At 45.6% G+C, this 24,005-nt stretch overlaps 1 protein-coding gene across 2 annotated transcripts in view; it reads left to right on the forward strand.

Moving 5' to 3' along the window:
* METTL14 (methyltransferase like 14) overlaps positions 1-24,005 on the forward strand; it is a 140,050-nt gene that overhangs the window by 19,402 nt on the left and 96,643 nt on the right. The window contains exons 4-5 of one of the 2 annotated variants that reach the window (XM_033937984.1): positions 12,370-12,450; positions 13,103-13,190. In XM_033937984.1, coding sequence (XP_033793875.1) covers positions 12,370-12,450; positions 13,103-13,190 — 169 coding nt within the window. The remainder of the gene's footprint in view (positions 1-12,369; positions 12,451-13,102; positions 13,191-24,005) is intronic. The other variant, XM_033937994.1, reaches the window with a different exon arrangement.

Consider the following 24,005-nt stretch of genomic DNA (forward strand, 5'->3'; position numbering starts at 1 on the left):
GTATTTAAAAAAAAAAATAAAAAAAATACAGAATGATAATAGAAAGAAAGAAAGAACCAATGGGTCAAAGAGAAAAAGGCTAAGAGTGATTTCCAAAGAGATTTGCCAAAAGTCTATCAGACCAGGCATTCTGTCTCTGATTGTGGCCAGTCCAGGTTCTTGGGAAACAGCTAGCAGATTCCAGTGAGTGTCTCCATTAAGTTGCTCGCTATCAGGGATAAGTGCTGGCTTTCCAATAGTGCTGGCTAATAGTTGCTTTTATGGACATTTGGGGGCAAATTTTATAAACGGCATCCCAATTGTAGGCGGCCTACTGCTGCCTAACCAGCCAATCGAGACGCACATTAACCCCCCCCCAAAAAAAAACATCCTGAGGCAGGCGGCCTACATTGTAGGTGCCTATGGGAGCCTAGGGAGGTGTGAAGGTCCTAAGGCTAGGCGTAGCTTCGCCTGAAAGTGGCCTTAGGCGGCCCTATGTACCTCCCTAGGCCTGCGGTAGCCGCCTGAAATGTAGGCCACCAAACGCAGCCACTGAGCTTATAGTGGCCGCGCAAAGAAGGTTGCCCAATCCCTCTTGCCGGAAACACCCCCGCCTCCAATTGCCACAAATCCGGCAAGAGGGATGCCCAGTCCCTTCTGGACAGCTCCCCACAAGATCGCCAGCAGGAGGGAAGCCCAGTCCCTCCTGCCGGACAACCCCCCACCCCATAAAGTAACTCACCCAGAATACCCCCTGCCTTATGGTGATGGCTGGCTGGAGGCATCCTTCCTGCCTCCAGCCGGCTGGCCTGCCTTCACTCAAATGGTGAGCCTGCCTCTTCCCGGTGCATTGTGGGATGCACCAGGGAGGGGCCTTAGCCATAGGAGGGGTTTAGGCACCTGTGCCAACCGGAATCTTAGGCACCTCTCGCAGTGAATTCTGGAATGCACTGTGAGTGGCCTAAGATTCCAATTGGCCAGATCCCTTAGACACCCCCCTATGGGATGCGCGATGGGGGGGGGATTCTGGCTGGAGGGATTGGGCATCCCTCCTGCTGGAGTTGGGGGGGCAACGGGTTGTTGCGGCCGCTAAACTTATCGCAGCAGGGAGATCACTTGTCGCGCTAAGCTCAGCTACAACCCAATTCTCTAACCATTCCCTATGACATGGATGCCGGTTAGAGAAACCTGCAATTCTATATAGGCCACCCATGTGCGATTCTCAAAAGCCGCTTAGCCCTATATAGAATCCAGGCCTTTGTGCAGGAACTTGTCTAAACACCTTTTATACCCAGGAATGCTACATGCCTTGACCACATATTCCAGATTTTGATTGTAAGTTCAGGGAGTGTGTGGTGCAATGGTTAGAGCTACAGTCTTGGCACCCTGAGGTTGTGGGTTCGAATCCCACACTGCTCCTTGTGACCCTGGGCAAGTCACTTAATCCTCATTGTCCCGGGACAGTTAGGGAATAATGCCTGAGTACCTGAATACTGTAATTTGTAATCTGCTTAGAATTGTAGGATATGTGGAATATAAGTTATTAAAATAATAAAACATTTGACTAGTTTTTCATGTTACATATTACTTTAATTGAGTGTCCCCTCGTCTTAGTACTATCGGAAAAGGTTAAATAACTCTTCTGTATTTACCTATTCCAGCACATTCCTGATTTTATATAAATCAGTCCTATTTCCTCTGTCTTCACGTTGAAGGGCCCTAACCTCTTTACTCTTTCTATCATCTTGATTGCCTTTTTCTGTACATTTTTTTAGTTACGTTATGTGTTTGAGATGCGATAAGCAGAACATCATGCAGTCCTGAAAATGGAGTTACTGCATGAATCTATACAGAAGCATTATGAAATCCCAGTTCTAGTCACGCTGAACTGATCCGACAACACTGGATGTTGATTCCTAATATGGAACTCAGCATTGTGTACTTCCATGTACAGACTTTAGGAAAGGGTGACGGATCATTTCTCTACAACAGCGTGGTGTACGGATGTTTGTTTCAGGCAGAAGATCTAGACAGATGCTTGTTGAAAGGAGGCTATCATGCCACAAGTGGACTGAAATATCCTGTCTACCGAATTTGATAAAGGGACTCTGTACAGACAAATGTCTACTCAGCCATTGAGGGGAAAGATCTATACTAGACCTGATATTGAAAAGATAGTGCATCTAAAGTTCAGATTAGTGTCTAGCAGGTGGAATGGTTTAGTATAGCTACCAGGAGGAGAAGAGATGCACAGAGCTTAAGGTTCTGAACTTCAAGATACTGACGTCAGGAAAATGAACACATCTTGAGATAAGTGGAAGAATAGATGGCTAAATGGCTTGTCATATTGGCATCAAATCTTTTTTTGAAGAAAGTAAATAAAAGCAAGACAAAAAACTGATACAGCTCTCCAAAGAAGTAACTAAATAAATAAAGCATTCAAAAGGTTCAAAGGATCTCAAATGATAAGGAAGATTATCTGGTAAAGCTGAAAGAGATAAAAAGAATTATTGATGGAAAAGACGACAGTGGAAGAAAAGAGGTGTACCAAAGTAATGACATTTTCCAGTGCAATAGGTGAGACATTCTAGAGGGGTGGGCAAACTTTTTGACTCGTGGGCCACAATGGGTTCTTAAATTTGGCAGAGGGACCGGACCTTTTTAAATCCCCCCCTCCAGTACCTTTTTAAAACACCCCCCTGCCCCGTCATACCTTTTTAAATCCCCCTTATAGCCTGGTGGTCCAACGTGTATCAACAGGAGCGAGCTTTCCACGCTCCTGCTGGCCCCACACTACTCCCTGAATGGTTGCCATCAGTTCTTGCGAGTCCCACAAGAACTGTCGGCAGCCATTCAGGAAGTGGCGCAAGCCCAGGCAGGAGCACGGAAAGCTTACTCCTGCCGATACACGCTGGACCACCAGGCTTTAAGGGAGATTTAAAAAGGTGAGGGGGGAGTTGTTTTAAAAAGGTTTGAGGTAAAAATTTGTATCATAGAAACATAGAAAAATGACGGCAGAAAAGGGCCATAGCCCATCTAGTCTGCCCACACTAAAGATCCCCTTCCCTAAATTTATTCTCCCAGATATCCTATATCTCATCAAGTCTGCCTATTCTGATGACTCTCCCCCCACTATTACCCTCTTAGAGATCCCACAGGCGCATCCCATTTATTCTTAAAATCTGGCAAGCTGCTGGCCTTGACCACCTGCACAGGAAGTCTATTCCAATGATCAACCACTCTTTTGGTGAAGAAATACTTCCTGAAGTCGCCATGAAATTTCCTGCCCCTGATTTTTAGCGGATGCCCCCTTGTGGCCGAGGTTCCTTTAAGAAAGAAAATATCATCTTCCTTCTCGATACATAGAAACATAGAAATAGACGGCAGATAAGGGCCACGGCCCATCTAGTCTGCCCACCCCAATGACTCTCCCCTACCTTTCTCTGTGAATAGATCCCATGTGTCTATCCCATTTGGCCTTAAAATCAGGCACGCTGCTGGCGTCAATAACCTGAAGTGGAAGACTATTCCAGCGATCAACCACCCTTTCAGTGAAAAAGAATTTCCTGGTGTCCCCGTGCAGTTTCCCACCCTTGATTTTCCACGGATGCCCCCTTGTTGCCGCGGGACCCTTGAAAAAGAAGATATCTTCTTCCACCTCGATGCGGCCCGTGAGATACTTGAATGTCTCGATCATGTCACCCCTCTCTCTGCGGTGGTTTGGGATCTTAATGTGGTCCTTGCTCGTTTGATGAAACCCCCGTTCGAGTCGCTAATGCGGGCTCACTTGAAGTATCTTACTTGGAAGGTTGTGTTTCTTATTGCTCTCACTTCTGCCCGTCGGGTCAGTGAGCTTCAAGCCTTGGTGGCGGACCCACCCTTCACTGTCTTCCATCATGTTAAGGTGGTTCTCCGTACCCATCCTAAGTTCTTGCCTAAGGTTGTTTCTGAGTTTCACATTAACCAATCCATTGTTGTTCTTCCTGTGTTTTTCCCGAAGCCCCATTCTCACTCTGGAGAAGCGGCTTTGCATTCTCTTAATTGTAAGCGTGTGCTGGCCTTCTACTTGAAGTGCACCCAGATCCTTTTCTTGGGCGCTAACCCCAAGGTGGACCCTAGCATCCAGTAACTGATTCAGGTTATTCTTCCCAATGTGCATCACTTTTGCATTTGTCCACATTAAATTTCATCTGCAATTAGGACTCCCAGTTTTCCAATTTCCTAAGGTCTGCCTGCAATTTTTGAACAGTTTAGTGTCATCTGCAAATTTAATCATCTCACTCATCGTTCCAATTTCCTGATCATTTATAAATGTTAAATAGCACCAGTCCTAGTACAGATCCCTCTGGCATGCCACTGTTTACACTCCTGCATTGAGAAAAATGACTATTTAACCCTACTCTCTGTTTTCTATCCAATAACCAATTCCTAATCCACAACTGAATTTTGCCACCTATCCCATGGCTCTTTAATTTTCTCAGGAGCCTCTCATGAGGAACTTTATCAAAAGCTTTCTGAAAATCTAAATATACTACAGTCGGCTCACCTTTATCCACATGTTTATTCACACCTTCAAAGAAATCAAGCAAATTGGTGAGGCAAGATCTCCCTCGGCTGAACCCATGCTGACTGTCTCATTACATCATGCTTATCTACGTTTTCTAGAATTTTATTTTTTATAATTGTTTCCACCATTTTGCCTGGCCCTGAAGTTAGGCTTACCATTCTGTAATTTCCCAGATATCCCCTGGAACCCTTTTTAAAAATCAGCATAACATTGGCTACCCTCCAATCTTCCAGGTCAGTCGTGAGCTGCATGCCGGACCAGCGATTGCAGCTTCGCAAAGCGAAGTGCCACTGGAAAGAGAGAGCTGACCAGAGGAGGTAAACACCCGCAGGAGGCACAAAGGGGGGCTTCGAGTTCAACCATAGCTTTGCAAAGAGAACTGTGATGGGAGGAGGTAAACACCCATAGGAGGCACGAATTTGGGACGTAGAATGGAGGGAAAGACGATGAGGGGCACGTTGGGACATGGAAAGGAGAAGGGAGGGTTGTGTTTGGACCGGAAGATAGGAAGAAGGGGCTTGTTGGGACACACAAGAGAGGAAGAGAGTTGTGTTTGGACCAGAAGAAAAGAAGAAGGGGCACATTGGCACAGGAAGGGAGAAGCAGGGTTGCATTGGGACACAAAAGGAAAGTAGGGAGCACAAACTTCAGTCAAAGGATGGATGGAAGAAAGAAAGGGAGGGAGCATGAACTTGTGAGATATGATGGAACACTGGATGGAGTGAGGGAAAGAGATACTGAGGTGGGGAGGGAATAGAAAGGGAGAATTGTTTTGCATGGGTGCCTGAATAAGAGAGAAAGAAACAGTGTACATGAGGAAATGGAAGAAGAGGTATAAGGAGGGAGAAAGAAATATTGGACATAGTGGTGGGAGAGGCCTGAGGTACAGATGCATGGGGAAAAGAGATGAGAGAGAGAAATGTTGGCTATGTGGTGGTGGAGAGGGAACAGTGGGACGGATGAAGAATAAAAGTAAGTGTAAACCATCTATCTTTTCTTTCTATTTAAACTACAGTACTTTTGAGGACTGTTTAATGTTTTATAGACTCTGTATTGTACAGGATCTGAGTTTCATTCAACTTAAGAACGTTTTAAAAATGGAATTCGTTCTTAACCTGGGGACTGCCTGTAACTTCAGTGTAGATCATGGGCTCTCCATAAACAAAGCATGACAACCGCTCATGCAAAAGAAATTCAGCCCAAAGAGGACTGGGGCCGAGGACAAATACCTTCTCCCTCCAGCTAAAAGTTTCCATCCTTCCTTTTTCTGACAGAATTTAAAAATAAATGTGACCACAGACTTCCCCACCAGAATTTAAAATTGTGTCCAATGGACATCATGCTAAAATTTCAAATTTGTGTCACCAACTAACTTTTCTGCCAAAATTCAAATCGAAGACCAACAGATTTCCCACCACATTTCAAATTTGTGACCAATGAATTTTCCCTCCAGTCAAATAGAATGCTAGGAATTACCTGGAAAGGAATGGAAAACAAAGATGAAAATGTTATAATGCCCTTGAATAGTATAATTGTATCGCTCTATGAGGAAAGACTAAAAAGGTTGGGGCTCTTCAGCTTGGAAAAGAGAAAGCTGAGGGGAGATATGATTGAAGTCTACAAAATCCTGACTGGAGTAGAACGGGTATAAGTGGATTGATTTTTCACTCTGTCAAACATTACAAAGACTAGGGGACACTCGATGAAACTGTAGGGAAATACTTTTAAAACCAATAGGAGGAAATATTTTTTCACTCAGAGAATAGTTAATTCCTGGAGGGAAAAGTCCATAGTCTGTTATTGAGAAAGACATGGGGCAAGCTACTGCTTGCCTTCGGTAGCATGGAATGTTGCTACTCTTTGGGTTGTGACCTGGATTGGCCATCGTAAGAACGGGCTACTGGGCTTGATGGACCATTGGTCTGACCCAGTAAGGCTATTCTTATGTTCTTATGACAGTCCAGGTTTTCTTGGGCAATGCCACAGTGGTAGTCTATGTCAATTGACAGACACCAGGAGTGCACCGTTGAGATTGGAAGCTCAACTGCTGTTTTGTTGGGTGGAGATCCATCTATTGGCTCTCTCAGGAGCCCATGTAGCAAGTGTGGACAGTGTATAACTTATGACTTCCTGTCTGACCAAGCTCATTGACTACTGCCAAAAATAATAACTGAGGAAGAGCATAGTTTCCCCTCCCCTTTTGTGCCATCCTTTTCTCCTTCTTTCCTATAAATGATTGTAGTTCCACCCCCCTTATGTCTCGGTCTGTCATATATCTACCCATGGTATTAATAGTATGTTCCTAATTTTATATTTTTAATGTACACCACTTTGACAATTTTTAAGGTGATATATCAAATTTTAATAAACTTGGAAACTATATGCAGACTTTGAGTCGACAGACACTGGATCCCGGCAAATGGTCTCTATCTCAGGAGGCCTTCGACAACATAGTAAAGCAAAGCGTTGGGGGGTGTCCCACTTTAGATTTTATGGCATCAGCCAGCAATAGGAAGGTAGTTCGGTTCTTCGGTCAAAGATTCGAGTTTGGAAGAGAACATAAGAATTGTCGCTGCTGGGTTAGACAAGTGGTCCATCGTGCCCAGCAGTCTGCTCACGCGGCGGCCCCCACGTCTAGATGCTCTGGTTCAACCTTCGCCTCAGACAGAACTCTTGTATGTGTTCCCTCTGTGGTAGAGAATAACACGGGGACAGATTTTTTCCATCCAGGTGGGATCTCTCTATCCACATCCTGTCCCTGCAAACTCTGTGCTCATTTGCACAAGCCTCAAACACTTTAAAATCATAAGTGTTTAAAGCTTTCAGGCAGAGTTTGCAGGAATGGGACAGGGATAGAACTCACAGGGACAGGATGGCCCTGATTCTCCAAAAGTGCGTCCTGATTTTAGGCAGCTGTAGGCATCCTACAGCTGTCTAATCAGCCAATCGGGATGCACGTTTAAAAAAAAAAAATTCTCCTCAGGCAGGCCTGAAGGCGCCTCCGGGAGCCTAGGGAGACCTTTGACACGCAGCTCCTGATTGGTAAGGCCCAGCTTTAGTGCAGGAAGAGGCAGTCGGAGCATACAGTGAGTGATTGCCTTCACTCGCCGGTGCTCCGGCTGCTCTCTCCTGCTTCTCCCGCTGCCCTCTCCAGTCTCCCCTACGAAAAACTGTATTCGCAGTTTTTCAAGATTCGCGGGGGTTTCTGGAACGGAACCCCCGCGAATATCGGGGGGAGTACTGTATTGCAATTTATAGCTCTTCTCCCTGGAAAAGAGGAGGCTTAGGGGAGACATGATAGAAACTTTCAAGATCATGAAGGGCCATGGAGAAGGTAGACAAGGATAGATTCTCCAAACAACGGGGAACCACAAACCCAAGAGGGCACTCGGAGAAACTTGAAGGGGACAAGTTTAAAACCAATGCCAGGAGGTTCTTCTTCACACAGAGGGTTGTGGACACATGGAACGCGCTCCCGGAGGAAGTAGTCGGGCAGAGTACGCTACAGGGATTCAAAGAGGGATTGGATGGATTCCTGAAGGATAGGAGGATTGAGGGATACAGATAGGGGTAGATATCAGCATGGAAAGAGTATAGTTAAAAACAAGGGGGCTATAGGGCTAAATCATGATAACCTGACAGGTCATGGACCTGATGGGTCGCCGCGGGTGCGGACTGCTGGGCGCGATGGACCTTTGGTCTGACCCAGTGGAGGCAAATTCTTATGTTCTTATATGATCAAGAAACTGCTTTATTTTACTTTTGTGATTATGATAAACATACCGAGGACCTCAAAATAGTACCTGGAGGGCTGCATGTGGCCCCCAGGCCGCGAGTTTTAGACCACTGCCCTAGAGGATCCAGACTGCTATGGTCTTATGGCATGGCTTTTGAGCATGCTGAGTTAGCACGTAGAGAATGACACGGTGACAAAATTCATCACCGTTCCCGTCCCCGTGGATAATTGCGGAAAACCATCTTCATGTCATTCTTTAAGGAGAGAGGGAAGAATCGGAGTATAATTGGCCACAACCACTGACCCGCAAGCTTTGCTTTGAAGAATGCTGGTGTAGAAGGACCGAGGTTGAAACAGACACTACAGAATGACAGAGCAGAGCAGATATTGTGATGTCATAATGCCTCATTCCACCAGTGCCTAAGAGCCAATCACATCAGTGATGTCACAATGGCTTCATTATCCTTGGCTCCCATAAGAATGAGAGTATGAATGGCCACAACCACTGACCCGCAAGCTTTGCTTTGAAGAATGGTGGTGTAGAAGGACCGAGGTTGAAATAGACACTAGAAAATGACATGGGTTTATTTCCCATGGTTATCCGTGGGGACGGGAACGGTGATAAATTTTGTCACCGTGTCATTCTCTATTAGCACGCAAAGACTATTCCGACATTGTCATAGCCATGCTGCTAAGAGCAAAGAAGTAGTCTACTTAGCAGCTTATGCGAAGGCCTGGGAGCATTTCCAGACCTGGTGCAGTCAGAGACACATGGACCTGACAAAGGCCCCAATTTCATTAGTGTTACTGTGTTTCCTCGAAAATAAGCCCTAGCATGATTTTTGGGGTAGATCTTAATATAAGCCCTACCCCAAAAATAAGCCCTAGTTGGGATTCGCCGGCAGCGCTTTCCCCCTCCCCGTGCCCCTATGCAGCCATCCTTCCCTCCCATCCGAACCGCCGAAAGCGAATGAGTCCTACATCCTTCCCTCCCTCCCATCTGAACCCCGCCGACCGCGAGTGAGCCCTACATACCGGTACCTCCCTCCAAATCAGCGTTGGGTCGGCAGCACTCTAAACAGGCTGCTTCGGCCTTGTCCGCTGGTGAATTTTCTCTGCTTTGTTACTGATGACATCATCTGCTCAAGGGTTCTGCTGCACAAGGAATGGGAGGAAGTGAAGGATAGAACCTGGGCAAGGGTTCTGCTGCACGGGAATGGGAGGGAGGGAAGGAAAGATGCTGCACATGTGTGGGAGAGAAAGGAAAGAGGAAGAATTTGGATGAAGGAGAGGAAGGGAGAGATGATTATGTACATACCCCAAAAATAAGACCTAGTGTGTTTTTTGGCCCCAGAATTAATATGGGGAAACATAGTAGCTTTTCTTCAGGAAGGTCTCAAAAAGGCCTTGCTGTGGGCTCGTTCAACGTGCGGATTGCGGGTCTCTCCTGCTTCAGGGGACTTTCAGGCATACGAATGTTAGCGTCACATCCATATATGCCCAGATTTTTAAAGGGAGCCTTACGCCTTCGCCGGTGCACCAACCTTTTCCAACATGGAACATTAATTTGGTCCTACAAGTACTCGGTAGAGCTCCATATGAACACCTGGATGAGTCGTCTCTGATGGATTTGAAGGACAAAATTATGTTTTTAGTAGCAGTGGCCTCAGCCAGAAGGATGTCAGAATTACAGGTTCTGTTCTGCAGGGAGCCTTTGTTCAGAATCTTAGGCGCTGGTGTTTCGCTAAGAATAGTTTTTTCTTTTTTACTGAAGGTAGTTTCAAGTTTTTACCTAAACCCGGAAGTGTGTCTCCCAGCCTTTTCGCCCTCTGGAAGGAGGACAAGGTTCTGAAATCCCTTGATGTTTGTTGAGTTCTCCTTCGATACTTGGAAGTATCAAATGAATTTCAACTTTCCAATTATATTTTTGCTTCTGGGGGCTGCATGAAAAGGTAGGCCGGTTACAAAGGCGACCATGTCCAGATGGATTTGGATAGTGATTTCTTCAGCTTATATAGGGAGCGGAAAACAATCTCCTGTGGTCTTGAAAGCATGTTCTATGAGGGGCATTGCGTCATCCTGGGTGGAGGCGAGATCAGTCTCACCTGAAGAAATTTGTAGAGCGGCCATGTGATTCAGCCTTCATACTTTCACCAAATTTTATAGGATGAATGTCGCAGCAAGAATGGATTCCGAGTTTGTTTCCGCTATACTAGCAGCAGGCTTACCTGTCCCTCACTAAGATCCAGGAACTACTCTGGTACATGTTTCTATTGCACTAGAAGGGAAGATTGGCAAGTACCTAATCTTTCTAGTAGATAGGAACATCAGTCTTGATGCCCACCCTGTTAGTCAGTTAAGTGTTAATTTCTAGAACTGTAGGTGGTATGTTCATTTCTACCTCGTTGTGTGTTTATATTTCGTAATGTCTTTATTGAGCAGAAGAGACCTGTGTTGAGCCGGGGAGAATCCCCGTGTCCTCTCTCTCTCTCTTTTGCACACACTTTAGGGCTGACTAATAGCTTTGATACAGACTGAGATCAACACAGGCCAGAGCGAGGGGGGGGGGGGGGCGGAGCGGAGCAGAAGAATATGTAAATAAGGCTAAAACCCATTGGTCAGGACTGATATTCCTATGTTCCTATCTACTAGAAAGAAGATTATCAAGGTAAGTACCTAATCTTCCCATATGTGCAAATGCTTGTGTTTGCAATTCTATCTAACCGTGTCCCCAGGAAAGCCTTCTTTGCAAACACAGAGAACTACGCAGGCGTTCACCTCCTCTCTATACTTTACATCCATATGTGCTGCACAGAGTTATGAGAGGTGCTTTCTGCGTGCTTGACCCGCTTCTAACTTTATCCTAAAGCCTTCATTTGTTAAATCTAGGAGTGGTTTTAGGCACAATCCCTGTTTTTCTTTAATGTGTTAAAATCTATTAAGACCATTTTTGGATTCCTCTCAAAACCAATGTTGCACATCATGGTTATTTTGTACATTTCATGCTAAAATTCCTCTTTTCTAGGTTTTCATTTGAAGAACTTGAGCAACTGCAAACTTACCCAGATGCTGTTGCTGCCCACTTAGGGCAGAGGGGTTGTCATTTTAGGATTCACTTTTTTCCCATGCTGTCTGTATGATTATGTAGAATTAATTTTGAAGTGAAGTCTTGATTACCTTTTCCTGAAAAGTTGTAAAAGTATATGCTGAGCTGTGAGGTGAGAATTTAGGCAAGGAAGGGCTAGGTCTCGTGCTTTCTTCTTCAGTTCTTCCCTGGGTCAATCCCTCAGAATTAGGAAGCTACTGAAGGTCCATCTTTGCCAGCTGGCCTCACCCGAGCTTAAGAGTTTGAGCTGGAGGAAAACCTCTGGTAGATTACTAGAGGATGGGAGGACGTGTAGCATGGGTAGTTTAGGCAAGATTCTTTAATGCAAATTTTTGTCTCTTTAAAATGTTTTTTGCATGACTTTAATTTTAGTGTAAACAGATTTTTGTTACAGATATTTATGAGCTTTTATTAATGATTGATCACTGTAATATCAGCTGATTTTATTTTGTAATTCATTGTCACTGAGAGGCTCCAAGACGTGTACATAAGGCCTCTAAATACGTTGCTGGTGGAATCCTACCTGGCTGTGTCTCCAAAAGGATAGTGAGGTTAGAGGTGCATCAGAAGTTACGTGACATAAGTCCCGGAGATCTAAACGTGTGTGCCTTGGAGGAATGTCAGTGGGATATAATAGCAACATTTAAATACCTGACAGATATGACTCGAGCAAATTTATTGATGGTCATAAGAGAAGACATCAAGGAGCTGGGATCAAGAATAGCACTGGAGAATATTTCTGCTGGGAAAACCAGTAACACAAGTCAGGAAAGCCTGAGGATAAGTGCAGAGCGTAATTTAGTTTCAGTCGAATGGCAGGAAGGTAAGATGAGTTGGTCTTGTGAACCTTTTCTTACTCCAGCCGTCAGTCTGTCAGCGTTAGAAAGGGAGGAAGAGTTCTGTCCATTCAGAGCAGCCATGCACCTCACTGTAATTCCATATTGTATTGCTCTTAGTGTTTTTGAAATTTGTATTCCAAAGGATGAAATCGAACCCCAGCAGGAAGACCCGAACCTGCCTTACGAAGAAGAGGTTTATAAAGACTCCAGCACCTTTCTCAAGGTGTGTATTGATGTACTAAGGAACCTTCTGCCTGGCCCTGGACTCTGATGTGCCAGAAATGGATACCAGTGTAATCTGAATTCATTATTCTGTATAGTGCTAAGAACTTTCAGAAATAAATTGCTTTGTAAGTGTGAGTTCTTGAAATTGTGCTGTTACTATGGGTCTCCTCTGACAGGTTTTCTGGTTAAAGTCCTCATTTTTCCAAGGTCAAATACAGCAGAGACTACATTATGATTAGACATGGTCTGCTTGCTGTCTGACAGTCCATTTAGAGCTGGGATAATGGTTTCAATGGGCCTCCCTTACCGTTACCATATAGGTGGTGGAATGGGAGTGCCAGAGCATACAAGTACTTACAGAAAAATGCCTGTTTTCTTATTTGATAGGCCCCTTGAGCAAATCTGTGTGAAATCTCCCACAGTGCTGCTTAACTCTGTTCCTGGTGGCACTCAAGTCCCATCGATTTGTAAACGTGCCATCAGAAATTTAGAAAGTACATATGAGGACACTAATTCAAACCTGTTCAGATTTTCCTTTTGAGGGCCCTTTCTTTGTGCAGATAGTGACCTGGTTGGGTTGGGGGTTGAGGAGAAAGAGCAGCTTCACATTTTTGATGCGTCTCCTTTTCTTGTCTCTTTTCATTCCTTAGGGGACACAGAGTCTCAATCCCCACAATGACTACTGCCAGCACTTTGTGGATACAGGTCACAGGCCACAGAACTTTATCAGAGATGTTGGTAAGTTAATGCCGCAATAGGAATCTTCCTAGACGTTAACAGGTTTTAAGGTTAGATTAATAAACCGCACAACTGTGTGACTGCATGTTAACATAGACATTGCATGGGTGCATTAATGCCGACTTAGTATTGGTGCTAAGTGGCATTCAGTGTGCGGCACCAAGTTATAGAATTGCTGACAATTTGCATATTTCTAGCCATGTAAAAAAGAGGGCTTTTTAGGGCCTATTGAGGTCAGAGTGAAAAAAGCATAAAAGTAGAACAATCTTAGCTAACTTATGCAGTATGTGTGCGTTCTCCCTTTTTGGGGGTACTTTAATCACTTGGTACTAGCTTAAACACGTTCTCAAAGGAGAAACTTTAAGAGGTGCACATTACACTTGGGTGGTCTATTGAAAATTACTTCCATTTTGGTTTAAAAAATGGTGGACAATAAATAGAATTAAATAAATAAAACTAAATTACAAAGTATAAAAAAAACCCCCAAAACAATAAACTCAATTTCATTAGTATCTGCAGCAGATGAGTCCAGAGACTTGTGGGTTATGTCAGTCTACCAGCAGGTGGAGATAGAGAGCACTGAACTGAGCTTTGGGGTGTTCTGGCTGAGCAGTGTCAGCTTTGGGGACTACACCTGGTCCCCCCAGGCCCCTTCCCTATCCTACTCCCTCTTCAGTTCTTACTAAGCTCCATTACCTAGATCTGTGCCACTTTAGCTCTTGCTGACTCTATACTCAGAGGGTTATTTTATTCCAGGCAATACCTTTTTTCTTTGGGGAATAGTAGTCTCTCATATTCTCTGCACTGGATTTTTTTTTTTTAAATTCTTAATTACTTTCAAGCCAATTTGCGGTTTTCCTTTCAGTTTTCTTCCGATGGAAGCAGAAGTAGTTAAGCGTTGCTGTCATTGTGATAAGTGAAGGGTGACAGGTCAAATGCGCGCAAGACAACAGCGCGCAGACAAAAACTGAAGAGTAGCGTTGGGACAATATACGGGGAGTTCAGGATCCTTCGTTGAGGAGGCAATGGTTTTCCGTGTGGGGTATTTTGGGTTGCATTCTCCTCAGTCTCTCTCAGCACTATGATGCTGTTCAGCAACTCAGCTTAATGTTTCCGGGGTGTCTCATTTGAGGAACATCTGGCCATGCCTTTACCCTCTTTCTCTGAGAGCTCTCGTGCCATTTCCCCTAGGGGTTTTTTTCTTCTGAGTTCTGCACAGTCTTCAGCTGTGGTGGTCTGTCCCTCTGCATCCCTATGCTGTACCTGGCTCTGTGCAGCTTTCTCAGCCTCTGCAGGCAGTTCAGGGAACAAAATCAAGGCGCTTGACCTCTGTTTCTGAAGTGAACTCTTTGCCTTCAACATTTCCTCCTCATTCTCCAGAGCTTAGTTCATAGCTCCCTTAGAGAGTGTCCTGGTGGGCTGGAGGACGGGGAGATGGTGGTGTCCGAAGCTGATAACCCCACAGCCATGAGGATCTTTCATAAGGAGGAGCTACCTGCCTTTCTTACAAAGGTCTTACAGGTGTTCAATGCTTCTTCTGAAGAATGGTAATCTGTTTTTTTCTAATCCTATAATGACTGGCATTAAAAAGCCACCTAGGGCTTTTCCTGTTCTTGAGGTGACGCAAGAGTTAACTTGAGCACAATGGGTCACTCCGGACACTTCTCTAAGAATAGCCAAGGTTATATCTCGCTTATATCCTATTTCTCAGGATGAACAGGAGAGGTTGAAATTCCCTAAGGTGGACTGTTTGATGGCAGCAGTGACCAAAAAGGAAGGTGGTGTAGCTTTGAAAGATGTTCAGAATAGAAATCTGTAGTCTTTCTTGAAACTCTCATTTGAAATTGCTGCTCTCTTTTTCTGCAGGCTGCGATATGTAGTTGGTGTGTAGCAAGAGCTTCTTGTATAGAGTCAGGGGTGCAACTCCCTTCTGAATTTCCTGATATGAAGCCAGGCCTTGCTTATTTAGCAGACTCTTTATATGACCTCCTTTAGAGCCTCTGCGAAGCAGATGTTATTAGTGGTGACGGCTCAGCGTTTACTTTGGTTATGCCACTGAGCAACAGATGCTGCTTCTAAACAATGCCTAGTGAAGCTTCCCTTCAAAGGGAAGTTATTGTTCAGAGAGGATCTGGAAAAACTGGTTAAGGGCCTGGGAGGTTCGAAGACAGCATCTACCGGGGCTAGGGGGACCTGCAAACATAGAAACATAGAAGATGACGGCAGATAAGGGCCATAGCCCATCAGGTCTGCCCACTCTACTGACCCACCCCCAAGTCTACTATCCTAGGGATCCCACTCCTGGTGACAGGTTCCCTTGGCTTAACACTCTAAGGGATCCCACATGGGCATCCCATTTGCTCTTAAATTCTTGCACGCTGTTTGCCTCGATCACCTGCACCGGGAGCTCGTTCCAAGGATCAACCACTCTCTCGGTGAAGAAATATTTCCTGGTGTCGCCATGAAATTTCCCACCCCTGAGTTTGAGCGGATGCCCTCTTGTGGCTGAGGGTCCTTTGAGAAAGAGAATCTCTTCTTCCATCTCGATACGGCCGGTAATATACTTAAACGTCTCGATCATGTCTTCTCTCTCCCTACGTTCCTCGAGTGAGTACAGCCACAAATTTTTCAGCCTTTCCTTGTACGATAGATCCTTGAGCCCCGAGACCATCCTGGTGGCCATCCGTTGCACCGACTCTACTCTCAGCACATCTTTTCGGTAGTGTGGCCTCCAGAATTACACACAGTATTCCAAATGAGGTCTAACCATGGTTCTGTATAATGGCATTATGACTTTAGGCTTCCAGCTGACGAAACTCCTGCGGATGCAACCTAGCAACTGTCTTGCCTTAGATGAAGCCTTCTCCACATGATCAGCAGTTTTCATGTCTGCGCTGATGATCACTCCCAAGTCTCGTTCTGTTGAAGTTCTAGCTAAGGTCTCACCATTCAAGGTGTAAGTTCTGCACGGAGTAAGGCTCCCTTTAAAAATCTGGGCATATATGGATGTGACGCTAACATTCGTATGCCTGAAAGTCCCCTGAAGCAGGAGAGACCCTCAATCCGCACGTTGAACGAGCCCACAGCAAGGCCTTTTTGAGACCTTCCTGAAGAAAAGCTACTATGTTTCCCCATATTAATTCTGGGGCCAAAAAACACACTAGGTCTTATTTTTGGGGTATGTACATAATCATCTCTCCCTTCCTCTCCTTCATCCAAATTCTTCCTCTTTCCTTTCTCTCCCACACATGTGCAGCATCTTTCCTTCCCTCCCTCCCATTCCCGTGCAGCAGAACCCTTGCCCAGGTTCTATCCTTCACTTCCAGAATGGATTTCTGCTGCCGAGGTGCATGATCTTGCATTTCTTAGCGTTAAAGCCCAGCTGCCAGGTCGAGGACCAAAGCTCCAACAAATGTAGGTCCTGTGTATTACTATCGGGTGAATTGCCGTCTCTCACTATATTGCATAGTTTGGCGTCGTCAGCGAATAACATTATCTTACCTTTAAGCCCCTGAATTAGGTCCCCTATGAATATGTTGAAAAGGATCGGGCCCAAGACTGAGCCCTGCGGTACTCCACTGGTCACCTCCGATGTTTTAGAGAGGGTACCGTTAACTACCACCCTCTGAAGTCTGCCACTCAGCCAGTCATTGACCCATGTAGTTAGTGTTTTTCCCAGCTCCATTGATTTCATCTTGCTCAACAGCCTGCGATGTGGGACACTATCGAAAGCTTTGCTGAAGTCTAGGTATACGACGTCCACGGATTCTCCCAAGTCTAGCTGTTTTGTTACCCAGTCAAAGAAGCTGATGAGATTGGATTGGCAGGACCTACCCTTGGTGAATCCGTGTTGACTGGGATCCCGTAGATTCTCCTCATCCAAGATTGCGTCTAATTTACGTTTGATTTGTGTTTCCATGAGTTTGCATACTATTGATGTGAGACTCACCGGTCTGTAGTTTGCAGCCTCTGCCCTGCAACCCTTTTTGTGCAGTGGAATGACGTTAGCTGTTTTCCAGTCTATGGGGAAGTAGTAGGACCACTAGGAAACAGCGATCACAACATGATCCAGTACAAATTAGAAGTAGGAACTAGAGAATGACACGGGGAAAAAAATCTGTCCCCGTCACTGCACCGTCCCCGGCCATCCCATTCTCTGCACCGCCCCGTCACCGCCGTTCCCTTCACCGCCCTGTCACCGTCACCGCCATTCCTTTCACCGCACTGTCACCGTCACCGCCATTCCTTTCACCGCCCCGTCACCGCCACTGCCATCCCATTCACCGCCCCAGCAGCATCCATATAAGCCTCAGTACTGCGAAACACCATGAAGACAGAAGAGAGTCCTGCCACTACTACTACTGCACTGAGTATCTGTTTCAGTGCCTCTGCCCTGTAGTAAAAACAGAACATAAAATAAATCAATTGACTTGTCCTCCCTTGCAATGTCGTGTCCCCCATGTTCACCTATAGCTCAAATCAGGTCAATTGTGCATACTAAAAATGCAGGAGGATCTGGAACGTGAGTGCAGGCAGGCAGTGATACAAAAACAGCAGACACCCGACCGATTGCAGCGTTCCGCCATCTCCCTCCCTCCACCTCACCTTAGATGTAGAATATGCCGGCTTTCTTTTTCGCCCAGCCACACGTGCGGCTGCTCATTTGTTCAATATTCTCCTCTGATGCAACCGGAAACAGGAAGTTGCAAGAAAGGAGAAGATTGAACAACTCGAGCAGCCGCACATGCGGCTGGGCGAAAAAGAAAGCCGGCATACTCTACATCAGTGTTTTTCAACCTTTTTACACCCGTGGACCGGCAGAAATAAAAGAATTATTTTGTGGACCAGCAAACTACTAGGACTAAAATTTTAAAACCCTGTTTCCGCCCCATCTCCGCAAGCTCAGTCACCTCAATAACTATAGAAAAATAGACAAATATAATGCAAAATATAGACAACAGATATAAATTCTCAAAACTGACACATTTTGATCACTAAATTGAAAATAAAATCAATTTTCCTACCTTTGCTGTCTGGCGATTGATTTCATGAGTCTCTGGTTGCATTTCCTTCTGTCTGTGTATCCTTTCTTTCTTTCTGCACTCAGGCCCAAGAATTGTCCCTTTCTATTCCCTCCCTCTTTCCTTCCTATGTCCTTAGTGCCCCCGGTGCCTCCTTCTCATGTCCTTAGTGCCCCGTCCTGTCTTTAGTGCCCCCAGTGCCTCCTTCCCATGTCTTTAGTGCCCCAGTGCCTCCTTCCCATGTCCTTAGTGCCCCGTCCTGTCTTTAGTGCCCCCAGTGTCTCCTTCCCATGTCTTTAGTGCCTAAGTGCCTCCTTCCAATGTCCTTAGTGCCCCTTCCTGTCTTTAGTGCCCCCAGTGTCTCCTTCCCATGTCTTTAGTGCCCCAGTGCCTCCTTCCCATGTCCTTAGTGCCCCTTCCTGTCTTTAGTGCCCCTATGCCTCCTTCCTATGTCCCTCTCACTGCCTACCCTCTGGCCTCGGTCTGCAAATTCTCAGCATGTGCAGTGTGCTAGAATGAGCCTGCCTGGCCGAATACAGTAATGCAGTAGATATTCTGGTTTTAGCCCCACCTTTAGAGCAGGACTACCCGGTAAAGCTTTTAAACCGGTAAAGCTTTTAAACCATGATTCCCATCCACCATGATTCCCATCCACCATATCAAGAATTTTTGTCCCACCCCCACCCCCGAAGCCTGCCTGCTTCCCTGTCTACCTTTCTCCCTCCCTAGCCAAAGCCAGTCTGCTGCCTCCCTGCCGCTCAAAAAAAAAAAAAAAAAAGCCTCCCTCGTTTTTCTCTTCTCTTACCGCCATGCTGCAGCTGCTAAAGCCGGAAGTCTTCTTTCCGACTCAATTCTGAAGTCGGAGAGGACGTTCTGGGCCAGCCAGGCAGCGATTGGCTGGCCCAGAACGTCCTCTCCGATGTCCTGTCGGCTTTAGACTGAGAGCAGGGGAAAAGGAGAGGCTTTTTTTTTTTTTTTTTTTGCGCAGACCGGCAGAAATTCAACCAGCGGTTGAGGAACAGTGCTAAGGTAAGGTGGAGGGAGATGGCAGGGACCGCGCGATCTTGATTGCCTCACTGCGGGGACAAGTCCATTCACTGCTCCACATGGCGGTGAATGGCCTTGTCCCCGTCCCGCAGAGGCCACTTTTTTTCTTTCCCGTTTCGGCAGGTTATCCGCGGCTAAACGTGGCTAGCCGCGGGTAACCGCCACCGTGTCATTCTCTAGTAGGAACATCAAAAGGAAAAGAATCACAGTGACAACACTCAACTTCAAGAAAGGGAACTATGATGCTATGAGAATAATGGTGAGAAAAAAACTCAGAAACAGCTCACGGAAAACAGAGACCGTAGAGCAAGCCTGGTCCCTATTCAAGGGCATGGTGCAAGAAGCACAACATATGTACATCCCCAGATTTAGAAAAGGGTGCAAAAAAAACCGAACAAAAGACTCAGTATGGATAACCAATGAAGTGAAGAAAGCGATAGGAGACAAGAAAAAATCGTTCTGGAAATGGAAAAAGGACCAAACTGGGGAAAATTGGAAGGAACACAGGAAATGCCAAAAAGAATGTCATCGAGTGGTTAGGAGAGCGAAAAGGGAATATGAAGAAAGACTGGCCAGGGAGGCAAAAAATTTCAAATCGTTCTTAAAATACATTAAAGGGAAGCAACCGGCGAGGGAGGAAGTAGGACGATTGGATGATGGAGACAGAAAGGGAGTGATAAAGGAGGAAAAAGAGGTAGCTGATAGGTTAAACAAGTTATTCTCGTCAGTCTTCACAAGCGAGGACACATCCAGTGTACCAGAACCCGAAGAAATCTTCAATGGAGACCAAAAAGAAAAACTGTCAACAATAGAGGTGAGCCATGAGGATGTCTTCCAACGGATAGATAGATTGAAAAGCGACAAATCACCAGGCCCGGATGGAATCCACCCAAGGGTACTAAAAGAACTAAGAAACGAAATAGCGGAAATACTCCAACGAGTTTGCAACCTATCCTTGAAAACTGGCGAGATCCCAGAGGACTGGAAGATAGCAAATGTTACACCTATCTTTAAAAAGGGATCGAGTGGTGACCCGGGAAACTACAGGCCGGTAAGTTTGACATCAGTTCCGGGCAAGATGGTAGAAGCACTGATAAAGAACAGCATCTGTGAGCACATTGAAAAAAATGGACTAATGAAAGCGAGCCAACATGGCTTCTGCAAAGGAAGATCGTGCCAAACAAACTTACTGCACTTCTTTGAGGGGGTAAACAGCCAGATGGACAAAGGGGAACCCATAAACATCATTTATCTCGACTTCCAAAAAGCCTTTGACAAGGTACCCCATGAGCGGCTACTTAGGAAGCTGTGGAACCATGGGGTGGAAGGAGATGTACACAGATGGGTTAAACACTGGTTGGCAGGCAGGAAGCAAAGGGTTGGAGTGAAGGGCCACTACTCGGACTGGAGGAGGGTCACGAGCGGAGTTCCGCAGGGGTCGATACTCGGACCGCTGCTGTTCAATGTATTTATAAATGACCTAGAAATGGGGACGAAGTGTGAATTTATAAAATTTGTGGATGACACTAAACTCTGTAGCAGGGTTAGAACTGTGGAAGAATGTGAGGACCTACAAAAGGACCTGAACAAACTGGAGGAGTGGGCGAATAAATGGCAGATGAACTTCAATGTAGGGAAATGCAAGGTCATGCATATAGGGAAAAAGAATCCGATGTTCAATTACCAAATGGGGGGATTAGTACTAGAGGGAAGTAACCTTGAAAAAGACTTGAGTGTGCTGGTGGACTCAACAATGAAGTCAACGACACAATGCGCAGCAGCCTCAAAGAAAGCAAACAGAATGTTGGGTATTATTAAGAAGGGTATTACAACCAGAACGAATGAAGTCATCATGCCGCTGTATCGCGCGATGGTGCGCCCGCATCTGGAATACCGTGTCCAATATTGGTCACCGTACCTAAAGAAGGACATGGAGATATTTGAGAGGGTTCAGAGAAGAGTGACAAGAATGATAAATGGTATGGAAAACCTTTCATACGCAGACAGGCTAGAAAGGCTGGGGCTCTTCACCCTGGAGAAGCAGAGACTCAGACGAGATATGATAGAGACTTACAAGATCATGAAGGGCATAGAGAAGGTGGAAAGGGACAGATTCTTCAGCCTATTGGGAACTACAAGAACAAGGGGGCACTCGGAGAAATTGAAAGGGGACAGGTTTAGGAAATTTTTCTTCACTCAGAGGATGATAGACACCTGGAATGCACTTCCGGGGGATGTGATAGGACAGAGTACATTAAGGGGATTCAAAGAGGGATTGGACAAGTTCCTGAAGGATACGGGGATTGGGGGATATAGATAGAGGTAGAGATAGGATTATGAAAGGGTATAGATAGAAGAATAATGGGGAATGAAAGGTTTTAGACAAAGGAACACTTACAGGTCATGGACCTGATGGGACGCCACGGAAGCGGACTGCTGGGTGCGATGGACCCCTGGTCTGACCCAGCAGAGGCAACTTATTATGTTCTAAACCTAGGGGCTCCTTTAAACCCTATCCATCCATCTCCACTATAGACAAAATATGTGTTATCACCTAGGTTTAACTAGAAGTCCCAATTTCAGCAAAAGCAGTTCTTTTCATGCCGACAAACAGGCCTCTAATGAGTCCTCCAGATCCCCTCTGCTCCATGTCCTTCGTAATGATAGGGTTCCGGCCCACTCCTTGATTGGGGGGACGGCCATCCTATTTTTACGGGGAGTGGGCCAAGGTTCTGACAGACCAATGGGTCTTAGAAATTATTTGAGAAGGCTACAGATTAGTTTTCTCTTCTTTCATAGATTTTTTTCTTGAAATCCCTGTGCATCACTTCTCACAAGTGGTATGCAGTAACTTCCACTCTTCACTCCTTACTTGACTTAGGTGCAGTGGTTCCAGTTCCCATGAAGGAGTGAAGGCAGGATCAGTATTCAATTTACTTTGTAGTACCAAAGAAGGAAGGCGCCTTCCGTCCGGTATGTGATTTGAAGATCAAAGGTTTTCTAAACAGTGAACATTTTTGTATGGAAATGTTACAATCGGTCATAGTGCCTGTTCAACCAGGGGAGTTTCTTATGGCTCTAGACCTCAAAGGAGGTTTACCTACATATTCTAATTTGGCCCCAGCCACAGTGCTTCCTGTGCTTTGCCATTCTAAGTCAGCATTATCAGTTTCAAGGAATGCCCTTTGGCCTTGCCATGGCTCCTTGCACCTTTTCCAAATTCATGGTAGTGGTCACTTTTTTGAGAAAGGAAGGGATCAGAGTGCATCCCTATCTTTACAATTGGCTGATCAGAGCTTCTTCAGCTCTGTCAGAATCATTGGGTTAGAACATCAATTTTCTCAAAAGCCACCTGCTGCCTATGTATGCTCTCAAATATTCAAGAGTTGTTAGATAAATCCTCTGACTCCAACTCCTCAGTTTCTGGTACCCACGATTCTGACTCCAGGTGCCCAAAATTGTCGCTGACTCCTTAACTCCGACTCCACAACCCGGGTAGGGCTGTGGAATCAGTAGGTAAATCCTTCAACTCCGACTCCTCAGTTTCTGGTACCCATGACTCCGACTCGTTGAGGGGTTGTGTGTGGGGAAACCTCCCACTACACTTATAACTCACTCCGGGGAGGGGGAAAACCTTTGCAATGACATGCTCAGAGGAGGTGTTCAATGCCGACACCCTCTGAATTACAACATTGCCGCAACCTCCCTCTCCCTACTACACTTACAATTCCATCTCAACAATTCCCCTCCCTTCATGCATACACTTGTCGGTGTGCACATTTGACAGAGCGCAGTTGTCAGCATGCCAGTGTCCTGCACTTCTATTGATGGTGTACTGCCAGGCTCACATGTGTCCTCTGCAGCAGTCTCTGTTGTGCCGCTGGTCATCAGTGTCTCAGGATTACAATCTCCACCTTCATTGATCTTCTCAAGCCAGGACCAACATGGATTGGTGGCTTTGGTCCAGCAATCTTCAATGGGGGCATGCTTCTGGCCTTTCCCGAGTGGAGTCTAGTGGTAACAGATGCCAGTCTGATGGATGGGGGCTCACTGCCTGAGTCATAGTGTTTGGGTCAGTGGACCAAGACAACAGTGCTTTGGCTGATCTATCGTCTCGAACTCAGGCAGTACACAAGACTGGCTTTCCAGACTCTCTTGGAGGGCAAGCTGATATGAGTGCTTTCAGACACACGACAGCAGTGCCCTACATCAACAGGTAAGGGGGCACTTGGAGTGTGTCATTGGCAACATAGGCAAATTCTCTAATGCAGTGTTTTTCAACCTTTTTTGGGCAAAGGCACACTTGTTTCATGAAAAAAATCACGAGGCACACCACCATTAGAAAATGTTAAAAATTTAACTCTCTGCCTATATTGACTATATATAAAGTAATTCTCTTGAATAGGAATCAAATAAACACAAAGAAAGTATTTTATAATTACTTTATTATGAAATATTAAGTAAACAGAATAGTGAAAAATTATAAAATACTTTATTCAGTGCGAAACCTGGGCCTGTTTGGCTGAACACAAAGCTGATATTCTGGCTGGAATCGAAGAAAGACACACACTTAGCTCTTCGTCAACAGCTGTTCCCTTCACCGCCCCGTCACCGCCATCCCTTTCACCACCCCGTCACCGCCACTGCCATCCCATTCACCGCCCCGTCACCGTCCCCGCTGCATCCATATAAGCCTGTAATATTTAGCTTATTCCTTTCTTATAAATCAAAGTTCCTGCTGCTGAAC

The sequence above is a fragment of the Geotrypetes seraphini genome, chromosome 1 (assembly GCF_902459505.1).
Source record: "Geotrypetes seraphini chromosome 1, aGeoSer1.1, whole genome shotgun sequence".
Lineage (NCBI taxonomy): Eukaryota > Metazoa > Chordata > Amphibia > Gymnophiona > Dermophiidae > Geotrypetes > Geotrypetes seraphini.